General features: G+C 43.0%; 1 protein-coding gene across 1 annotated transcript in view; it reads right to left on the reverse strand.

The window, feature by feature from the left end:
- The window catches only part of LOC126106234 (potassium voltage-gated channel protein eag), a 362,209-nt gene that overhangs the window by 136,768 nt on the left and 201,125 nt on the right, over nucleotides 1-24,316 (reverse strand). The window contains exon 4 of the mRNA XM_049912462.1: nucleotides 3,083-3,335. Within this exon, the coding sequence (XP_049768419.1) occupies nucleotides 3,083-3,335 (253 nt within the window). The remainder of the gene's footprint in view (nucleotides 1-3,082; nucleotides 3,336-24,316) is intronic.

The raw sequence follows: 24,316 nt of genomic DNA on the forward strand, positions 1-24,316 counted from the left end.
GCACCTGCTTTAACAGGAATGATCAAATACGCAAGGATCGTATCGAAACTGACTGAAGGAAACAATTTTTTGAATTTAAACGAAATATGTTTTTCAATGTCGCTTCCAAAAAAATCTTTGTGCCGGAATGCAGTAGCATACACTAAATGTGCACGGTGCTCTACAAATTTGTGTTTCAGATGCTTCTGCAACAAATGCCATCCGGAATTATGTCCTAGCACAGTAAACGACGGAAGGGAGTATCAAGTAAAGTTATTCCCGTATTCTATTCTGCAGCAAAAGTAATACATATCTGGAGAAAGTTTGCTATAATCATTGAATTTACTAATGAAATGATTACGGCGAAAATGGCTTTTTTGCGTAACTGTACATGACGTATACTGTTTAGTGACATAATGCATGATGAAACAGAAAAAAATAAGAAGCACACAGGCTGGATTTGAATTTGTTCCGCCAGCCACGAGTCTTATCCGCTGCGCTACTTTCGCTTGATCGCAACATGGAAATTTGTGGTATGGTCCTATGGATCCAAACTACTGATGTCATCTGTCCCTAGGTTTACACACTGCTTAATCTAACTTAAACTAACTTCCGCTAACACACCCCTATGCGAGGGAGGACTCGAACCTCCGACTGTGGGAATCATGCGAACCGTAGCAAGGCAACCGAGACCACGCGGCCACCCTTCACGGCGATCGTAACATGTGTTACGTTACAGGTGTAGGAGGTACGCACAAAACTTCAACATCTATTTTCTCTGAAAATAAGGGCCGTCGCATGAAAAGCCGCTAGTGAGGTATTCAGGACAGGTTCATCTACAACAGGGGTCTCCAAACTTTTTATTCCGCGGGCCACATTGACTCCTCCACGAAGTCATAAGGGCCAAGATCTATCTAGTGGGATTAAAGCACCCTAGCACTTCACGATCACCGTAATGTACGGCTAAAGGAAAGATGAAATCGCAAAAATCTAAGGTTGTGGGAATAGCTAGCACTGAAACGAACTACGATTTTTATTTAATTACATAATTTTGATTGGTGGACGTACCTGACCGAAATTCTGGCGTATTTTATTCTGGCGAATTTCACCGACAAAAAAGTATGTCACTGCACATTCTGTATGTATTTTACGACGTAATCGAAAGAAAGAGAAACCTCGCTTAAGAAGCATCTTCCATAATGATTGACTACTAAGGCTAGTCGCCGAAGTGGCGTCCGTTTGAAAGACTTGCACCAGACTCGTGAGTAGAATAAAATGCAAAGAATTTTTTTACTTAAAACGTTTTCGCCAGACTAGTCTGTTAACCGTTACTTTTTTTTTCTTCACGCTGTCTGTTTATTGTGGATAGCCACAAGTTTAACCATGACCTTCCGCTTTGTAAAGATAGAGCTCCGACAACGTCGCGGTGTACAGGGCTATTACAAATGATTGAAGCGATTTCATAAATTCACTGTAGCTCCATTCATTGACATATGGTCGCAACACTCTACAGATACGTAGAAAAACTCATAAAGTTTTGTTCAGCTGAAGCCGCACTTCAGGTTTCCGCCGCCAGAGCACTCGAGAGCGCAGTGAGACAAAATGGCGACAGGAGCCGAGAAAGTGCATGTCGTGCTTGAAATGCACTCACATCAGTCAGTCATAACAGTGCAACGATACTTCAGGACGAAGTTCAACAAAGACCCACCAACTGCTAACTCCATTCGGCGATGGTATGCGCAGTTTAAAGCTTCTGGATGCCTCTGTAAGGGGAAATCAACGGGTCGGCCTGCAGTGAGCGAAGAAACGGTTGAACGCGTGCGGGCAAGTTTCAGGCGTAGCCCGCGGAAGTCGACGAATAAAGCAAGCAGGGAGCTAAACGTACCACAGCCGACGGTTTGGAAAATCTTACGGAAAAGGCTATAGCAGAAGCCTTACCGTTTACAATTGCTACAAGCCCTGACACCCGATGACAAAATCAAACGCTTTGAATTTTCGGCGCGGTTGCAACAGCTAATGGAAGAGGATGCGTTCAGTGCGAAACTTGTTTTCAGTGATGAAGCAACATTTTTTCTTAATGGTGAAGTGAACAGACACGATGTGCGAATCTGGGCGCTAGAGAATCCTCACGCATTCGTGCAGCAAATTCGCAATTCACCAAAAGTTAACGTGTTTTGTGCAATCTCACGGTTCAAAGTTTACGGCCCCTTTTTCTTCTGCGAAAAAAAACGTTACAGGACACGTGTATCTGGACATGCTGGAAAATTGGCTCATGCCACAACTGGAGACCAACAGCGCCGACTTCATCTTTCAACAGGATGGTGCTCCACCGCACTTCCATCATGATGTTCGGCATTTCTTAAACAGGAGATTGGAAAACCGATGGATCGGTCGTGGTGGAGATCATGATCAGCAATTCATGTCATGGCCTCCACGCTCTCCCAACTTAACCCCATGCGATTTCTTTCTGTGGGGTTATGTGAAAGATTGAGTGTTTAAACTTCCTCTACCAAGAAACGTGCCAGAACTGCGAGCTCGCATCAACGATGCTTTCGAACTCATTGATGGGTACATGCTGCGCCGAGTGTGGGAGGAACTTGATTATCGGCTTGATGTCTGACGAATCACTAAAGGGGCACATATCGAACATTTGTGAATGCCTAAAAAAACTTTTTGAGTTTTTGTATGTGTGTGCAAAGCATTGTGAAAATATCTCAAATAATAAAGATATTGTAGAGCTGTGAAATCGCTTCAGTCATTTGTAATAACCCTGTATTGGTCGCGATAGGCCTCGAAACTCCATTGTTGGCAGTATAGGTACCACCTCAAATATTTGGCGGGCCGGATACCGGGGATGACCAGCTAACGCGGGCCGGTTTCCCGGCCCTCTCGGGCAGGTTTCGGCCCGCGGGCCGTAGTTTGGAGACCCCTGATCTACAACATACCTGAGACTCGTCAAAATCCTTGATTAATAGGTCTGATGGTCCCACTGTCAGAAACTAATAGGTTGGAGACTGGAGAGGAATCCGTGGCGGGGCGCAGCGAACCAGTCGGAAGACTGATGGGAAAGAGCCTGCTTACACGTCAGCGGAGCGCGACTTACCGAGGATGGCGACGACCTCGTCGTCCTGGATGACCTCGAGCGAGCCGGTGACGATGAAGCACAGCGAGTCTATGGACTCGCCCGTGTGGTAGAGCAGGTCCCCCGGCGCCGAGTGGCTCATGGTGAAGTGCATGGCGAGCGCTCGCAGGCAGCCGTCGCTGGCCAGCCGGAAGGCGGGGTGCTCGTTGAATACCTTGCGGTTCAGGTGCACGCAGATGTCCGCCTTCATGTCCTTCGGGCAGTAGTTGAGCACCTGCACAGCACACAGGGAAGGGTCCCAGTAGCGGTCCAGATGTCATCTGTCCGATGAATGGAACTTTAGACCACAGATATATATCTATATACAAACAGACCCTCCCATGAACCATAGACCTTGCCGTTGGTGAGGAGGCTTGCGTGCTTCAGCGAAACAGACAGCCTTACCGTAGGTGCAACCACAATGGAGGGGTATCTGTTGAGAGGCCAGACAAACGTGTGGCTCCTGAAGAGGGGCAGCAACCTTTTCAGTAGTTGCAGGGGAAACAGTCTGGGTGATTGACTGATCTGGCCTTGTAACACTAACCAAAATGGCCTTGCTGTTCTGGTACTGCGAACGTCTGAAAGCAAGGGGAAACTACAGCCGTAATTTTTGCCGAGGGCATGCAGCTTTACTGTTTGATTAAATGATGATGGCGTCCTCTTGGGTAAAATATTCCGGAGGTAAAATAGTCCCCCATTCGGATCTCCGGGCGGGGACTACTCAAGAGGTCGTCATTATCAGGAGAAAGAAAACTGACGTTCTATTCAGAAGGATGTAGGCTGCAGTACGTACTGGCAGACGAAGCAGCTTGCACTGGGTAGATGAACATGGAGAGCTGCATCAAACCAGTCTCAGGACTGAAGACCACAACAACAACAACAATAACAACAACAACATACAAACAGAAATGTCCTGAATGATTCACTGACTCCTCGTCCACCCCCGCTAGCTGAATGGTCAGCGTGACGGATTGTCAGTCCTCTAGGCCCGGGTTGGATTCCCGACTGGGTCGTGGAATTTTCTCTGCTCGGGGATTTCATGTTGCGCTGTCCTCATCATCATCCTATCATCCTCACCGACTGCAGGTCGCCGAAGTACGTCAAATTGACAGACCGGCACCCAGTGAATGGTCTCCCTGATGGGGGGCCCTAGCCATACGAATAAATGAAAAAACTGACTCATCACTGTCCAGCCCAAATTGCTAAGGACAGAAACTCGAAATATGGAAAGGACGTTTGAACGGTGGCTACACCGACTCACAGCGCCAGAGATTGCGCCAAAGATTATCATTCCGCCGCCTCCACTGGGCAGTAGTAGTTCAGAGGATGTCGAGGAGAGTTGTTGTTGTTCTGTTGGGCGAGAGAGTAGACGCTGTTCGGTTGGTGTAATGTATAGATGGAAGAAGTTGCAATTGTCAGAATATATTTGAGAAAGGAGATGGGTTTTTGATTTATGATGCTGGCGTAATGGAATATTTTCGTCAATATACAGGGTGATTCAAAAAGAATACCACAACTTTAGGAATTTAAAACTCTGCAACGACGAAAGGCAGAGCTAAGCACTATCTGTCGGCGAATTAAGGGAGCTATAAAGTTTCATTTAGTTGTACATTTGTTCGCTTGAGGCGCTGTTGACTAGGCGTCAGCGTCAGTTGATGCTAAGATGGCGGCCGCTCAACAGAAAGCTTTTTGTGTTATTGAGTACGGCAGAAGTGAATCGACGACAGTTGTTCAGCGTGCATTTCGAACGAAGTATGGTGTTAAACCTCCTGATAGGTGGTGTATTAAACGTTGGTATAAACAGTTTACAGAGAATGGGTGTTTGTGCAAATGGAAAAGTTCTGGACGGCCGAGAACGAGTGATGGAAATGTAACACGCATCCAGCAAGCATTTGTTCGCAGACCAGGAAAATCGACTCGCAGAGCTAGCAGAGAGCTGCAAATTCCACAATCAACTGTATGGAGAGTCCTACGAAAAATGTTTGTTATGAAACCTGAACGTCAACTACCCGAGGCGATGGATCGGCCGCCAGGCAGCCCGTGACAGAGCACTTCATCACTGGCCTCCAAGAAGCCCTGATCTTACCCCCTGCGATTTTTTCTTATGGGGGTATGTTAAGGATATGGTGTTTCGGCCACCTCTCCCAGCCACCATTGATGATTTGAAACGAGAAATAACAACAGCTATCCAAACTGTTACGCCTGGTATGCTACAGAGAGTGTGGAACGAGTTGGAGTATCGGGTTGATATTGCTCGAGTGTCTGGAGGGGGCCATATTGAACATCTCTGAACTTGTTTTTGAGTGAAAAAAACCTTTTTAAATACTCTTTGTAATGATAACAGAAGGTTATATTATGTTTCTTTCATTAAATACACATTTTTAAAGTTGTGGTATTCTTTTTGAATCACCCTGTATAATGAGGTAAAAAGATATTACAGTTTTAGTGACAAGCCCTCTTGCTCACAGGTACAGTCAACAAAGCATCTGGCTCGTGTTCATTTATTATACTTGTAATTCTGCTTTCTATGTGAAATTATCGTATTTCTGGTTTTTCAATTAGTTCATTGTAAACGGTGTTTAAAATATTTTGTCGTATTGAGAAAGAACCGAGCCAGATACATGTACGTTGAGTCACGCTACCACACACAGAACAGTTACACTTGTGCTTTGTTGTTTTGTAGCTTTTATAGTTGCAGGGGACTCAATTAATCAATTGTGTTCATGGAAATTCCTTGTCATTCTCTGTTGTTATTCTATGCAGTCAGATTGCGTGCTAATACTACTCAGGGCCAACCGGTTACGAGACTTCGTAACCGATCACACAGCTACTAAAATTATTGCATTTATTCATTAATATTAGTCCCTTTTCTTTTTAATTAAGCCTCCATGCACGTTGTTCGCATACTGTAGGCATCTTTTAAGAAAGGGTTGTTCGACATTCAACCCCAAGGAGGTGAAACTGCGGATACAAGGTTTAAAAAAAAAAAAAATATTACATCGGTGCAAAAGTTGGTAGCGTCTTTGTTTTGCATGTCGGTATTCCGATTGTTATGGCTTTATTTATCGATTGTTAGTTTTTATTTGTACGAGGCGTGTTTTTTAAGAAAGTACCGTTTTGAAATTTAAAAAAAGACGTGCTAACATATCTCAATAATTTTATTTTTACATGAAAGCCTGTACCTTAATCTACTTTTCTCCATAATTTCCGTCAATATTGAGGTACTTGTCATAACGTTGTACCAGTTTTTGAATACCCTCCTCATAAAAGTCTGCCGCCTGACTTGTTAACTACTGCATCACCGCTGTTTTGACTTCGTCATCGTCTTGAATACGCTGACCACCCAGGTGTTTCTTCAACTGCAGGAACAGATGGTAGTCACTGGGCGCAAGATCGGGGCTGTACGGAGGATGATGTAGAGTTTCCCATAGAAAAGGTGTGATGAGATCTTTGGTCTGATTCGCCACATGCGGACGGGCATTGCCTTGCAGCAAAACGATGCCCTTGCTCAACTTCCATGAACTGTTGCTTTGATTCTGGTGTCACGTAGGCCACCCATGTTTCATCGCCCGTAACAATCTGGCTTACGAAATCATCACCGTCGTTGTGGTACCGCTCAAGGAAAGTCAATGCACTGTCTAAACGTTTCGTTTTGTGCACATCCGTCAACATTTTCGGTACCCAACGTGAAAACAATTTTCGGTAATTCAAGTGCTCGGTCCAAATGCCATACAAAACATTACGAGAAACGTTAGGAGAGTCGTCCCGCAAGGAGGAAATCGCAAAGCGTCTGTTTTCTCTCACCTTATTGTCCACTTTCATTAACGACCGAAGGACGCCCACTCCGTTGTTCATCATGCACATTTGTGCGGCCATCTTTAAATGCTCTTACCCACTTTCTTGACATTCCATCACTCATAATGTTTTCTCAGTAAACTGCACAGATCTCACGATGAATAACGATCGGTTTTAGGCCTTTAGCACTAAGAAATCTTATAACACTTACTTTACAGTCGGTGGGACTCACGATTATCGGAGGCATCTTTAACACTCAGTACACAGCGCAAACAAGGAAGAATCAGACTGTAATGGCGTCAGTGCGTAGATTAAGGTACAGGCTTTCATCTAAAAATAAAATTATTGAGATATCTTAGCACGTCGTTTTTAATTTCAAAACAGTACTTACTTAAAAAAAGACGCCTTGTAGTTCACTGTTGCCAATTGAGATTACATATTGTCATTTTGTCATTAGGATTTACTGAGTGGACCTGTGGATGCTAGAAAATAGAGTGCCAAGTGGAGAAATCGGAACATTTCCGACGTATTCTTCTGTGTTCTATAGATGGTTTGCAACAGCGGAGTCACCCAGAAACATTTGCCCCGATTATTAGGATAACGCCATTCGTCGGAGTACGACAAGAAAAGGATTTTCTCGCTTTAAGAAGGGTCGTTTTGGCATCAGTAACCCTATACGTTCAGGAAGACGTTCAGGGTTTGATGAAGTTCGTTTAAATGCATCGATCCACAGTCATCCACGTCAGTGTATTCGAGAAATGACAGATGTGATGAACTGTGATGATTGCTCCATCGTGTGACATATGCATGCATTGGTGAAGGTTAAAAAATCACGTGTATGGTATAGCGTCCCCAGTGCTATATTACGAAAAGACTTAAAAAACAGTACTTATAAAGAAGAGACATTTAAAAATTGAATAATATATTTTTATCATGTAGCCGTAAAATAATAATTTCTCTGGGTAGGTTTCGAGTGCAAGGAAATGTAACAAAATAATCTAAAGAGATGACAAGATACGCTCTTTTGTTAATTTTTTTAGTCGTCTTCACTTCTTCTCTTGTCTTGATTGTGTATAGACGGACATCTTGCGAGTGCTGGCAAATGTAAGCATATTGGTATGAGTTAAGCATATAATATATTCATTTAATATTATTGTGCACGTTTAATTTGTAAGAGGTGATCCCGATTTCATGTCCGCCTTCCTTGAGTTAACCTGCATTCAAGTAATTTACAGTTCAACAATCGCAGCGGCCGATGCAGCCAACGACGCCATTACGTGGCGATATTAACTTATGAAAAATTTGCGGAAGAGAAACACTCGCCCGCTATTAACATAATATCAATTTTTCTCCACAGCCGCACGACGTTGCAGAAATACGTAGCATCAAGATTCTTATTTTCAGTACCATAGCCAACAGCCAGAGCCAGGACTCCGACTACAATACAATGGTTAACGGAGGTGAGAAAAAATACTCTCGCGCGTGTGTGGGCCGCAATTGTAATTAATAACTAAAGATCTTTTGCTTTAAAGTGAGCTGACTAGCCGAGGAAATTATTATGAAAAGTTTATTACATTGTTCAGCTTATATGCTCATGTTTTAAGATTCAGCGAGTCTAACATTCATTAACGTAACAAATAATTTGAGATTAATATAGTTAAAAAGGAGAACTTCAGGAAAGCATTTAATCGTAAATCAAAATTGAATTAAATATCATTTTTATCAAGGCCCACCACGTAAGTCTGCAACAATCAAAAAATAATAATAACAATAATAATATATTAAATTACGACGGCCGACGGACGCGAGAATGGGTACCGGATGCTTCAAGCCAAAATCACAAAATTCAGCTGGTTGCCATACGTACATCTCTGCTTGCTTGTCATCAATGGTGTCGTGAATAACGCGAACCATTCCTATCCTGTATCGTTAGTGGTGACGAGAAATGATGTCTTTATGCTAGCATAAGGAAAAGACAGGAACGATTAGGCCCAAACGTAGCAGAAACTCACCGTACAAAGATCTGTGCACATCCACAAAAGATAATGTTATGCATCTGGTGGAACAGTGACGATGTGGAGTATTACGAATCGCTTCCCCGAGGCATAACCATTACTGCTGACACTTATTGTCAACAGCTGAGACGTCAAGCTGACGCAATACAAGGGTAACGACCAGGAAGACTGCGTGAAGTGAAGCTACTCCACGATCACGCCCGCCCGAATTCTGCTAGACTGACAGAAAACACTATGGAGGAGTTAGACTGGTGAGTCATTCGGCACCCACCTTATTCTTCTGATCTTGAACTCTCAGATATTCACTTGTTCCGCTCTCTGTCTAACGACCTTCAAGGAACTTCCTTTCCGGGTGAAAATGCGCTCCGAACATGGCGAATTCTTCGCCTCAAAACCACGAGATTTCTATAGTCGCAGAATCTAAAAGTTACCCCAGCGTTGGCACACTGTTGTAAATACTGAAGGACAGTACATTATTGGCGACTTAAGTCTCTGTTATGTGTACCTACTCTGTTTATTAAACTTATACAGTCGCTGTTAAGACAATTTTCAGGTTACAATTATGAAAATTCGTGATTTCTCGGTCAGAAATGAAAAAAAAAAACATATTTCAGTAGTTTTGGAAATTCAAACCCTAAGCGGGTGAAATAGTGAGTGAGTTTTTTTTTTTCAAAATAAGTCTACATCTACATCTAGGTGATTACTCTCCTATTCACACTAAAGTGCCTGGCAGAGGGTTTAATGAACCACCTTCAAGCTGTCTCTCTACCGTTCCACTCTCGAACGGCACGCAGAAAACCGGGCACTTAAATTTTTCTGTGCGAGCCCTGATTTCTCTTGTTTTATCGTGATGATCATTTCTCCCTATGTTGATGGGTGCCAACAGAATGTTTTCGCAATCAGAGGAGAAAACTGGTGATTGAAATTTCATGAGAAGATCCCGTCGCAACGAAAAACGCCTTTGTTTTAATGATTGCAAATCCAATTCACGTATCATGTCTGTGACACTATTTCCCCTATTTCACGATAATAAAAAACGAGCTGCCCTTCTTTGTATTTTTTCGATGTCATCCGTCAGTCCCACCTGATGCGGATCCCACACCGCACAACAATACTCCAGAATAGGGCGGACAAGCGTAGTGTAAGCAGTCTCTTTGGTAGACCTGTTGCATCATCTAAGTGCTCTGCCAATGAATCGCAGTCTTTGGTTTGCTCTACCCACAATATTATCTATGTGATCGTTCCAATTTAGGTTATTTGTAATTGTAATCCCTAAGTATTTAGTTGAATTTGCAGCCTTCACAGTTGTGTGACTTATCACGTAAACGAAATTTATCTGGAACCGCGCGACCGCTATGGTCGCAGGTTCGAATCCTGCCTCGGGCATGGATGTGTGTGATGTCCTTAGGTTAGTTAGGTTTAAGTAGTTCTAAGTTCTAGGGGACTGATGACCTCAGAAGTTAAGTCCCATATTGCTCACAGCCATTTGAACCATTTTGTGAGGAATGGTATCGAAAGCCTTCTGGAAATCTAAAAATATGGAATCAATTTGACAACCCCTGTCGATAGCACTTATTACTTCTTGAGTATAAAGCGTTAGTTGTGTTCCACAAGAACGATATTTTTTGAAACCGTGCTGACTATGTGTCAATAAATCGTTTTCTTCGAGGTTCAAAAATGGTTCAAATGGCTCTGAGCACTATGGGACTCAACTGCTGTGGTCATAAGTCCCCTAGAACTTAGAACTAGTTAAACCTAACTAACCTAAGGACAGCACACAACACCCAGCCATCACGAGGCAGAGAAAATCCCTGACCCCGCCGGGAATCGAACCCGGGAACCCGGGCGTGGGAAGTGAGAACGCTACCGCACGACCATGAGATGCGGGCTTTCTTCGAGGTACTTCATAATGTTCGAATACAGTATATGTTCCAAAACCCTACCGCAAATCGACGTTAGCGATATAGGCCGGTAATTCAGCGGATTACTCCTACTTCCCTTTTTGGGTATTGGAGTGACTTGAGCAATTTTCCAGTCTTTAGGTACAGATCTTTCTGTGAGCAAGTGGTTGTATAGAATTGCTAAATATGGAGCTATTTTATCAGCATACTCTGAGAGGAACCTGAATGGTGTACAATTTGGACCGGAGGGCTTATCTTTCTTATGTGATTTAAGCTGCTTCGTTACTCCGAGGATATCTACTTCTATGTTTCTCATCTTGGCAGTAGTTGTTAATTGGAATTCAGGAATATTTTCTTCATCTTCTTTGGTGAAGGAGTTTCGGAAAACCATGTTTAATAACTCTTCTTTAGTGGCACTGTCATCAGTGACTTCACCGTTGTTATCGCGCAGTGAAGGTATTGATTGCGTCTTGCCACTGGTGTGCTATATGTATGACCAGAATCTCTTTGGGTTCTCTGCCAGATTTCGAGACAGAATTTCGTTGTGGGAATTGTTAAAAGCTTCTCGCATTGAAGTACGCGCCATACTTCGAACTTCTGTAAAACTTTTCCAATCTTGGGGATTTTGCGTACTTTTAAATTTGGAATGCTTTTTTCTTTGCTTCTTCAACAACGATCTGACCCGTTTTGTGTACCATAGGGGATCAGTACCATCACTTATTATTTTTGTGGTATATATCTTTCAATTACGCCGACCGGTGTGGCCGAGCGGTTCTGACCGCTGAACTCTGTAACCGCGGGACCGCTACGATCGCAGGTTCGAATCCTGCCTCGGGCATGGATGTGTGTGACGTCCTTAGGTTAGTTAGGTTTAAGTAGTTGTAAATTCTAGGGGACTGATGACCTCAGATGTTAAGTCCCATAATGCTCAGAGCCATTTCTTTTCTCTCAATTGCTGTCGATACTATATCTTCGAAAATATTCCACAACATGATCAGATCGGAAGAAGTGAAGACTGTCTCTTAAAAAGGCGTTAAGAGCATTTTTATCAGCTTTTGTAAATAGATATACTTTGCGTTTCTTTTTGATGGTTGTAGGTGTTACGGTATTCACCCTAGCAGCAACTGCCTTGTGGTCGATAATCCTTGTATTCGTCACAATATTCACTATTTGGCAGGATTATTTGCTGATTTCGCAACCATTTACGCTTCGAGCGGGCTCATGAACTAATTGTTGAAAATAATTTTCTGAGAAAGCATTCACTACGATTTCGGATGACGTTTTATGCCAGCCGCCGGCTTTAAACGTATAATCTTTACAGTATATCGAGGGTAGATTAAAGTCACCACAGACTTGTATGAGCGGGGTACTTATTTGAAATGAGACTCAAGATTTCTTTGAACTGATCAGCAACTATATCCAATTACTACTAAAGCGTTTTAAGCTACATCTGTGAAAATTTTTATTTAGCTTGTCGGTTAGAAAGTGTTTTTGGAAATTCAACCCGTAAATGGGCGAAACTGGGAACGAAAAAATTAATGAAAATATTTCGTTAAATTAAAACTACCTCTATGAAAGTTGGCATTTGACATTTCGGTTAGAAATAAAGAAATATGTGTTATGGGATGAAAGTTTCTTGAAATGCAGGATGAACAAAAACATCCGACTGCAGCTACAAGAGTCACTTTTTGGTCAGAAGTATATTCGGAAAAGCCTGCTTGTATGGCCTTAACGAGCGTGAAATGATTAGAAGATATTGCAATTTGTCAACTTCAAACAGAGTTATTTTACATTTACCACGAAAAATTGGCTTTATCAGAACTGCATAGAAAAACAAACGACTCTTTACTACGTTATTCTTTTAGTGGGCCAAATATACGTTTATAAAAATATTTTTGTTGTAGTTACTACGCAAACGCAAGTGAAGCAGCAGGTTTTAAGCTACTATAGACATACAGTGTTCTCAGAAAGAGTCTGGAAAGCTTGTAAGGGAGCTGCAGGGAACATTTTGCTGCGAAATAATTGTTTAGAAAATAGTTACGGAAAGAAGCTCCATTTCCGAATTAATTAGCATTGAAATTAGGCCAATCGGGCCATTGCGAGCGCAAATTCTAGCGGCCCACAAGAGACGGTATCGACAGAAGTGGCTTTTGTTTGGTTTCTTAAAACCGAACAAGAGAGCGATACAAAAATTAGACATGGGACGGTAGTAAGAATCGAACCCGAGCCAAAGGCTGAGCAGTCTCGTTCGCGATCGTCTACGCTGTCCGCCTGTTTAGCTGAGAGGTAACGTGCTTTCCTCCCCGGCACTGGGCCCGGGTTCGATTCCCGGCTAGGTTGGACATTTTCTCCGCTCGTGGACTGGGAGTCGTGTTGTGCTGTCCTCATCATTTCATTCTCAGCATCGGCCACAAGTCGCCCAATGTGATGCCGACTGGTACAAGACTTGAACTTGGCGGCCAAACCCGAATGGGACATTCCGGCCAACAATGCCATACGATCATTTCATTTTTTCATCTACGCTATAGACTGACACTAGTTGTACCTGGTGGGCCGCTTGAATTTGCCGCGCGCAGTGACCTGACCGGGTAATTTCAATGCTAATTAACTCGGAAACCGCGCAACATACCTATTTTTTCTCAAGAATTGTTTATCACCACAACCTACTCTCCAACGCTCTTATAAGCTTTTCAGGCTGTTTCTGACGTCAATGTATTTACCGTGCACGTCGATATCTCTTTCGCAGTAAGAGTTGGAACCAACATCGAAGTTTGCAAAAACCGGAGTTCAAGTCATTATGGCCAATGCATAGTAGAAGCGACAGTTATAGCTTTTCTCATATTTACTGAAGTCAAACACTGTTTTTCAACAATTGAAAGACTTTTTGTGTCAGTACTACACATGTAGTAGTACAGTTAACCTATTTCGTCCGACATTCACGAAATTACTGTGACAGTTATCGTTTCTACATTTAGGCAGTTTAAATGGTGACAAACAGTTTAAAACATTATATTGATAGCTCTTCCTTTGTAAAGCAGCGGAGTTATGCTTCTTCGGTGATTTTCTGTATTTGTTGCCCTGGAAGTCATAAAGTTTACCGCTTCTGCAGGAGTAAATGATAAAATATCATGTAAGTTTGCAGGCTTTCGTGGACATTGTCACTACAGTTAACATATCGAGTTGTTAGGCCGCATTACATTTCCTCTAAAATAATCGTCGTTTCGACCTTCCTGCCGGGATCTTCTTCAGGATCTTCCGGTGTTCTAATAATAGTGAACACTGGGAGATCCTGATGAAGATCTCGACAGAGGGATCGACATGTCTATTATTTTAGAGGAAAGATGAGGCGGCCTAACAACCCAGAAAATTTTAACTTTAGTGATAAAATATCAGTATGGCAGGAAACGTTCAGTTTTCTGACGATTTTTTGATAGTTCATGTGCAATGGTTTATTATGTTTTAGTAAGAAATAACGTCCGTTTCTATCCATAATCCTCGGTTTTTAGGAAAATCCGGGGTTTCTGTTTAATGAGTTTTGCTTATTCCAGTACAGATACAGAAACAATATCAACGTAACAAACATAGTATATCAGAAAATTTTGATTGTACAGAAACATCTTATAGTGAGTACGATATTAACGTTCTGTCGTCTTTCAACGAGATCTGAGGGTAAGCGTATTTTTTCTTGATAGGTATGTAATGACCATTATTATTCAGTTCGTATTATTTAGAGACAAATTAATACTCTCAAACAGAAGCGACTCGCGTCTACTTGACAACGGTATCACTCGTTTGTTTCAGCGTATAAGTTCACTGACTTCACCTGGAAAAATATGTTCGTAAAATTGCTTAGTGCTTTTAAAACAAATTCGCTTGTGGAACGAAATACAGTATTAGTTCCTGTGACATGTCTTGCAGTGAAACGCTACTCAACATTTGAGCACCGTGATAAAGAAACTCCCGAAGAAACTACAGTAATTAATAGATAAACTGAGCACTATTCCATAAGTCAGCTGTGAACGGATGTCAGTACTAGTCATCATTATAAACACGCAATGCGCGGTCTATATCATTTACGGTCTAAGGTTGGAATGAACCTCACACTGCTTTTCTAGGCAAGATCGCACTACAGGAGATATGTCCTTGTGCGACCAGTTCTGGGGAATACGGTTTAGCGTTTATCTGAACAACGGGGCAACTCAGCATGTTTTCAGATCAACACGACAAAGGTAATAGAAGTGATAAGCGACAGTTAAAAATCCCAGGACGGCCGTCCATCATTCCCACGATCTTTGCATTCACATTCTGGTATTTTAACACTGTGCACCAAGCCACACTGTCAAACACATACCTCTGGAGCTGTTACGATGTATGTCCACAAAGTAAGTTCCGTTTGGTTATATAAAACAAACGCGTACAGATACAGAAAAAATATTTACTGTAAAAAAATGTACAACTCTTAAACTACTTTTCAACATAGCTTTCGAAATTTTGTAGGCACTTGTTATAGCGTGGCACAAGTTTTTGTATGCCATCTTCATGGAAGGTTGCCGCCTGTGTTTTCAACCATGTGGTAACATGTTCTTTCAGTTCGTCACCATCGTTGAAGTGTTGACCACCAAGGATAGATTTTAGGTGTTAGAAAACCATCGCCTTCTTCATTGTAGCGTGTCGAAAACTGAAGTGCACTGCCCATCCGTTGTTTTTGTGTTGTTCAGTAAGAAATTTGGGTACCCAACGAGAGAAAAGTTTCGAAATTTCAGTTTTTCAGTAACAATTTCATGAATTATTGTTCGTGAGATTTGCGAAACTTCCATAGCTGTGCAAACTTACGGTTGTGCTTAATCTTCTGTTTAATTGTGTGAACCAGTTGATCAGTAACCACAGACGGGTCGTTCTTCATTGTGCTCTTGATCACGTCCTTCATTGAACAGTCTGATCCATCTTCTAACCATTGAATCACTCATAGTATTTTGTCCGTAAACCTCGCAGATTTGCCGAATTTCCATTGGTTTAACTTCCTTTGCATTTAGGAAACGAATCACAGATCTGATTTCACACGCGGCGGCATTTTCAATTACGGTTGACATCATAAAGAAGCACTACGAAGCACACGTCGGCAGCAGCGATCTGAAAATGGCGTACATGTCTTCTCCTTGAGTCAGCGTAACTCCCGTGCATGCTCGGAACTGCGATCGTAGCGCTGCCGCGGATAGAAACAGAACTTACTTTGTGGACGACCCTCGTATTTTTTGGAAAAAACACTTACCTCTCAATAAACAGCAGCTCCACTTGCATGAAATATAGGGTGAGGCAACTATGACAGACAACCCTAGTTACGTTGAGAAAAACTAAATACACTTTAAAAAAAAAAGAGGGATCGTGAGAAATTATCCGAATGGAACGGACACCGGTAAATGTAACGTATCTGTACAGAAAAACAAGTAGTTACCTTTTCACAAAAAATTGAATGATTTACTCAAGAGAAACAGCTTCACAAACTGATCGAATTAGTAACGCGTTGGTCCACATCTGGTCCTTACACAAGAAGTTGTTTGGCTAGGTACTGACTGATAACTTGTTGGATGTTCGAGTGACAGATGTCGTGCCAAACTCTGTCCAGTTGTCGGTTGGATCACCAAAATCCCGAGCTTGCTGGAGGGCTCTGCCCATAATACTCCAAAAGTTCTCAATTCGGGAGAGATCCCGCGACCTTCCTGGCCAATAAGGAGTTTTGCAAGCCCGAAGACAAGAAGTAGAACCTCTCGTCCTGTGCTGGCGAGCATTATCTTGCTGAAATAAAAGTCCAGTATGGCTTGCCAAAAAGGGGAACAAAATGGAGTGTAAAATATCGTCGACGTACTGTGTAATGACACATTCCAACGCACAGACATACAATACCTTTACGGCTGCGCCAAAGATTAAATTGAGAGGGATGTAGAATATAATCTCTGTAATGTTCATATTGAATTCTCTTTTGTTTCATACTCCAAGAAGGAGTTAAGAGACACTTTCGATTGTTACCGTGTAGGGATGGACGTAATTTTTTATGTGTGCGGAAAGGCAGCCATCTTGTTAGTATTTATGGTTTGTGCGACGAGCAGAGCAAGTCTTATTGTCTTGTGAATAAAAAAAATAGTGACAAGTATCTAAGTTTTAGGATAATTATTTAAAGCGACGTAGCATTGTATTCCTTGGTTTCCACCGTCTTCGTGAAGTAAACCGATGCTGACTCAGGAAGACACACACGGTCAACAAAGAGAAGAACATCGATGGTGACTAATGAATTAATATTGTGGCAGAAGGACTAATTCTACGTCTAAGGTGAGAACTCTAAGTCAACAATGACGTAGAATTCAAAAATGAAATTAATCGGAATTGTAAATTATATTACAGGGAAATTTCACGCGGCACTGAATTTGTCCGCATTCGAGCCGGTCAATACAGTCCGTAAAAATGCCTGTCAAAAATTCTAAAGTTACAGTTCCATATCCATAATGTTTACTCTTTTCAAAAAATCAATAAATTTTTTATTTATTTCGCCACAACTGCTATGCTGCAAGAATGTAGCAGATGACCAAAAAAAGAGAATCTGCTATGAAAAGAAATGGCACCCCAGACCATAGTTCGTACGACAGGTGACAGTCAGACTGGACGGCTGCAGTGGCCGAAGGGTTCTAGGCACTTCAGTCTGGAACCGCGCTGCTGCTACAAATGCTGCTGAACCAACGCGTTTCTGACTTGCTCAATTTGTGAAACACTTTCTCTTGAATAAATCACCTAATTTTCTGAAACTGTATCGATTCCGTCGCCTTCGGATAATTTCTTCTTCGTGAGGTTGCTTTTTTCTTAGAATGTATATCGGGATTCGCTATTTGCGAAGTTACAGAGGGCAAGATGGCAAATTAAGGGGGGTAGGACGTCAAACGGGCCGACTTGGAGCAGGAGAGGCACCACTGAACATTTTAATTTCCACTGTCTAGAGAGAGTTTCGATGTGGAAACGATTAAATGCATCTCGCATTGAAATCCGCACCAAATTTCGAGCCACAGTAAAACTTAGCCAATGTTGGAGATTTTGCGCTCATCTACAAGGTGCATTCAAGTTCTAAGGCCTCCGATTTTTTTTCTCCGGACTGGAAAGAGATAGAAACATGCGCATTGTTTTAAAATGAGGCCGCGTTCATTGTCAATACGTCCCAGAGATGGCAGCACCGTACGGAAGACGGAATTTTACCGCCAGCGGCGAGAATGAGAACTGTTTTAAATACTTAAAATGGTGAAATTTTCCATACTTGAACAGCGTGCAATCATTCGTTTTCTGAATTTGCGTGGTGTGAAACCAATTGAAATTCATCGACAGTTGAAGGAGACGTGGTGATGGAGTTATGGATGTGTCGAAAGTGCGATCGTGGGTGCGACAGTTTAATGAAGGCAGAACATCATGTGACAACAAACCGACACAACCTCGGGCTCGCACAAGCTGGGCTGACGACACGATCGAGAAAGTGGAGAGAATTGTTTTGGGGGATCGCTGAATGACTGTTGAACAGATCGCCTCCACAGTTGGCATTTCTGTGGGTTCTGTGCACACAATCCTGCATGACAACCTGAAAATGCGAAAAGTGTCATCCAGGTGGGTTCCACGAATGCTGACGGACGACCACAGGGCTGCCCGTGTGGCATGTTGCCGAGCAATGTTGACACGCAATGACAGTATGAATGGGACTTTCTTGTCGTCGGTTGTGACAATGGATGAGACGTGGATGCCATTTTTCAATCCAGAAACAAAGCGCCAGTCAGCTCAATGGAAGCACACAGATTCACCGCCACCAAAAAAATTTCGGGTAACCGCCAGTGCTGAAAAAATGATGGTGTCCATGTTCTGGGACAGCGAGGGCGTAATCCTTACCCATTGCGTTCCAAAGGGCACTACGGTAACAGGTGTATCCTATGAAAATGTTTTAAAGAACACATTCCTTCCTGCACTGCAACAAAAACGTCCGTGAAGGGCTGCGCATGTGCTGTTTCACCAAGACAACGCACCCGCACATCGAGCTAACGTTATGCAACAGTTTCTTCGTGATAACAACTTTGAAGTGATTCCTCATGCTCCCTACTCACCTGACCTGGCTCCTAGTGACTTTTGCCTTTTTCCAACAAGAAAGACACTCTCCGTGGCCGCACATTCACCAGCCGTGCTGCTATTGCCTCAGCTATTTTCCAGTGGTCAAAACAGACTCCTAAAGAAGCCTTCGCCGTTACCATGGAATCATGGCGTCAGTGTTGTGAAAAATGTGTACGTCTGCAGGGCGATTACGTCGAGAAGTAACGCCAGTTTCATCGATTTCAGGTGAGTAGTTAATTAGAAAAAAAATCGGAGGCCTTAGAACTTGAATGCACCTCGTAAATTATACGTGCCTTTTTCGGTGCTCCTGCAGCAGCTTTCTGTCGTGTTTTGTGTACCGTGGGGAATCAGTTCCGTCTGTTATTAATTTCTTTGGTATGAATCTCTCGAGTGCTGTTGATACTATTTCTTTGAACTTAAGCCACACATGGTCGTCACTTACATAGTTTGGAAGGATTGGAGACTGTCTCTTAGAAAGACGTCAACCGAATTTTTAGTTGCTTTTATAGACAGATATCGTTTAATTTTGGTGAATTGCTTTGTTACGAAACTGAGCCTTGCTACGACTGTGTGTTCACTAATCCCTGTATGCGTCGTGATGCTCAGGATTATTTGTGGCTAAGAGGTCAAGTGTGTTTTCGTAACCATTTACAATTTGAATGGCCTCGTGAACTAATTATTCAAAATAATTAAAAAAAGCATTTAGAACAATTACGGAAGTTGTTTTATATCTACAATAGGGTCTGAAAATATATTTTTGTCAACATACGGAAAGTAGATTGAAGTCACTGCCAACTATAATTGTAGGAGTAGTACCTATTTGCGATGAGACTCCAGTTTTCTTTGAAATTTTCAGCAACTGTTTCATCTGAGACCGGGGGCCGGTAAAAGGAGCCAGTTATTAATTTATTCCCGTTGTCGAATATAACCTCTGCCATACTAAGTCACAGGAACTATCTGCTTCAATGTCGCTTGTGAGCTGCAACACACGTTACATTATTTTTCCTGAAGTTGTGCTTCTTGTTTGTGTTGTAGTGGAGATCATTATAATTACGGCTTTTCCCACCAAAACCTCGGATGCTTGCTCTGTGACCCTGTAAATACCAGAGCTAAACAATGTAGAACAACAACGTAAGTTACAAGCATAGCATTCCGTATTACTTCATTTCCTTATTTCTAACATTTTAAAATTTTACGTCGACTTTAGATGACACGTCAATCGTAGATGTTCTTATGTCTGTTTATGAACGTACTTTCAGTCACGTTTTGAACATTGTCCCGCTACACTTTATTAACTAATGTCTCGCCGCAAGGGATATCGGATTTTAGAGAGTAAATTAACATGGAGTATGTCGTTCTTCTTTTCAAACATTCACATAGCCATTTCTGCTTTCCTTATTGTCTTTTGGGCATGCAGCTGTAGTAATTAAAGTAGGCACAAATGCAGTGATCTAAAAGAAATGATTAGAGTACATTCGCATTCTCTTTACATCGTTCATTTCTTGTTGCTCCCATGACGATGGATTGTTTCTATCGCAATCAGTAAGCGTGAAAGGAAGCTACCCTACTGACAGAGGGATCTATATTTATACTTGGCACAACTAATTACATACTGATAATCCTCGGAATTGCTTCCGTTTCCCAAAAGTTATAAATATTTCGATTCCGGAAAAGAAGCTCTGTATTTGGCCAAGATCTCGAAGAAGAAGGTCCCTTACGTACTGGTTGTATCGAGTAAGATGTGGAGACGGCGGTTTGAAAGCGGACAGAGGTAGTACGAGGAAAGGCGTCCCTTACTTGAGCGATCGCTACTCAAGTTACCTGGCAAAGGGGCAAGTGTGGCAAATGTCCGGCGTAGCTAATGTCCTGCGTGGCAAATGTCCGGCATTCGCCGAACTTCAGGGTCATAGAGGTACTGTTTGCCGTTTCATTCACGCGTATGTCAATGTCGCATCCCCTCTGAGCACACCATAAAAGAGCGTGAAACAGAAATGCTAAACACACTTTCCTGTTTTAGAAGGACTTCAAATTTTGTGGAATTGTTTTGAGAGGTGGGCCTAGTGCAATCAGGCTAAACTCCAAGGGGGGGGGGGGGGGGGAAATTCAGCTCACGTTCGTGATGTTCCAGTCCCGGCATCTTCTCAGACAGGTTGAATCGTCTGACGGGTCGTCAGCAGAGTCAAAGATTTTCAATAACGTCGCTCTTTGCATATCACACTGCGAACTGTCGTTTTCGACCGCCAAATGTGTACATGAATGCCCCAAGGGAAGGGACAGTTTTGTTGACACATTTCACACGAACTCCTAACGCCTTTTCGTTTTGACTCTCAGGGTGGCGTAACTTAAAGCCTTTCCTCGGCCACCGATAAGAAAATCGCCCTGTTTGAACACTTAGTGTCGCGGTCCTGGCATTAGAAGGAATTCAGGAGCACCACCATATACAGCAGCCACCAAGCGGTCCAAGAGGATCTGCTCGATGTACTGCTCGGCGGTAAAGCGACCGTCGACAAACAAGATCCCTACGGCTGTCAACAATGAAGCCTCCCCACAACAACACAGAACTTTAGAAATCGATTTTCTGGACAACATTTGACAGTTGCCGCTCACCACGGGTCTCTGCGCACACGGACACGGCCGTCAGCTAGCGTCAGAGTACGATTAGACTCGTCTGTGAAAAACCAATTTCGCCAGTGACGAAGTTGCGTGTTGACACGAAAAGAGCAGAACTGAAGGCGAGCTACAACATATTGTCGTGTCAAGCGAGGTACTCGAACAGCACGTCTCGGTCGTAACCTGTTCTTTAAAGCCTGATCGGACACAGCGGCTCCAGTGGCCCTCTTGAGACCGTCTTGCAGTAGTCTGTCGGTATCCGTACGCCGTCGCAACGCAGCCATGGACAGATATCGGTCTTCATGTGAGGTTGTAATGCGTCAGCGACCTTGTCCACCTCGGTTTGTGCACTGACCTGCCTCCCTGTAGCGTGCCTACAACCTATGGACGAAACATGGAGATACATTGTTATCTGATCGGTGTCCGTAGCAACAGGACCCAACGTCCATCCTGTTTTGATCAACAGATCGCCCTTGCAACCTGCCCTGCATTAAGATGCCGCATTGCACGTGCTTGCTTGAATACACCGTCCACAACTGACAACAGCCGTTTGCGTAGCTCAGTAGAAAACACTGGCACACCGGCACTCACTTCCTTCTGAGGGTCGCCTGACACAGTAATGTACAGGGTGTTACAAAAAGGTACGGCCAAACTTTCAGGAAACATTCCTCACACACAAATAAAGAAAAGCTGTTATGTGGACATGTGTCCGGAAACGCTTAATTTCCATGTTAGAGCTCATTTTAGTTTCGTCAGTATGTACTGTACTTCCTCGATTCACCGCCAGTTGGCCCAATTGAAGGAAGGTAATGTTGATTTCGGTGCTTGTGTTGAGATGCGACTCATTGCTCTACAGTACTAGCATCAAGCACATCAGTACGTAGCATCAACAGGTTAGTGTTCATCACGAACGTGGTTTTGCAGTCAGTGCAATGTTTACAAATGCGGAGTTAGCAGATGCCCGTTTCATGTATGGATTAGCACGGGGCAATAGCCGTGGCGCGGTACGTTTGTATCGAGACAGATTTCCAGAACGAAGGTGTCCCGACAGGAAGACGTTCGAAGCAATTGATCGGCGTCTTAGGGAGCACAGAACATTCCAGCATATGACTCGCGGCTGGGGTAGACCTAGAACGACGAGGACACCTGCAATGGACGAGGCAATTCTTCGTGCAATTGACGATAACCCTAATGTCAGCGTCAGAGAAGTTGCTGCTGTACAAGGTAACGTTGACCACGTCACTGTATGGAGAGTGCTACGGGAGAACCAGTTGTTTCCGTACCATGTACAGCGTGTGCAGGCACTATCAGCAGCTGATTTGTCTCCACGGGTACACTTCTGCGAATGGTTCATCCAACAATGTGTCAATCCTCATTTCAGTGCGAGTGCTCTCTTTACGGATGAGGCTTCATTCCGACGTGATCAAACGGTAAATTTTCACAATCAACATGTGTGGGCTGACGAGAATCCGCACGCAGTTGTGGAATCACGTCATCAACACAGATTTTCTGTGAACGTTTGGGCAGGCATTGTTGGTGATGTCTTGATTGGGCCCCATGTTCTTCCACCTACGCTCAATGGAGCACGTTATCATGATTTCATACGGGATACTCCACCTGTGCTGCTAGAACATGTTCCTTTACAAGTACGACACAACATGTGGTTCATGCACGATGGGGCTCCTGCACATTTCGTATGCTTCTCAACATCAGATTCGGTGAGCGATGGATTGATAGAGACGGACCAAGTCCATGGCCTCCACGCTCTCCTGACCTCAACCCTCTTGACTTTCATTTATGGGGGCATTTGAAAGCTCTTGTCTACGCAACCCCGGTACCAAATGTAGAGACCCTTCGTGCTCGTATTGTGGACGGCTGTGATACAATACGCCATTCTCCAGGGCTGCATCAGCGCATCAGGGATTCCATGCGACGGAGGATGGATGCATGTATCCTCGCTAACGGAGGACATTTTGAACATTTCCTGCAACGAAGTGTATGAAGTCACGTTGGTACGTTCTGTTGCTGTGTGTCTCCATTCCATGATTAATGTGATTTGAAGAGAAGTAATAAAATGAGCTCTAACATGGAAAGTAAGCGTTTCCGGACACATGTCCACATAGCATATTTTCTTTCTTTGTGTGTGAGGTATGTTTCCCGAAAGTTTGGCCGTATCTTTTTGTAACACCCTGTATAACACAACCAATAGAGGGCAAATGTTTTTAATTGTCCTACACTGAAAGCGAAGATCTAAAGTCATGCAATAAGACCACAGGTGCCGCCTGTTTCAAAATATATTTAACATACCGTTCGCTGAAACACGTGTTCCCATAATCCTTTTCAGCATTGTATTATTATTTGACATTACTAGCCAGACTGCTTTCCCAAATTGTTTTCTGGGGCATAAGAAATACACTTATCGCATAGCTTCAAGGTTCAGGGTTTAACTGTCTCTGCTTATGGGAGAAGTTCACAGTTTTTTATTACATCAAACTTCCTGTGTCCATCTTCAGCAGTATTTACACCATCTATAGATGCCAAATTACAGGGTGACAATTATTGACCTATATTAAATAAAATCGTGATAACTTCTGACTGGTTTGCGTCAGGACGTTCAAACTGCATGGTTGGCCTCTGAACATGATGGGAATTAGAGATGTGAATATGGTTACGTTTATCGACGAAGCTACCTTCATTTGGTTGCGTCAATACGCACAATTGGTGCAGTTGAGGTGTCCTGGCGTAACCAAAAGCACCGGAACGAAGAT

The sequence above is a fragment of the Schistocerca cancellata genome, chromosome 10 (genome assembly GCF_023864275.1).
Source record: "Schistocerca cancellata isolate TAMUIC-IGC-003103 chromosome 10, iqSchCanc2.1, whole genome shotgun sequence".
Lineage (NCBI taxonomy): Eukaryota > Metazoa > Arthropoda > Insecta > Orthoptera > Acrididae > Schistocerca > Schistocerca cancellata.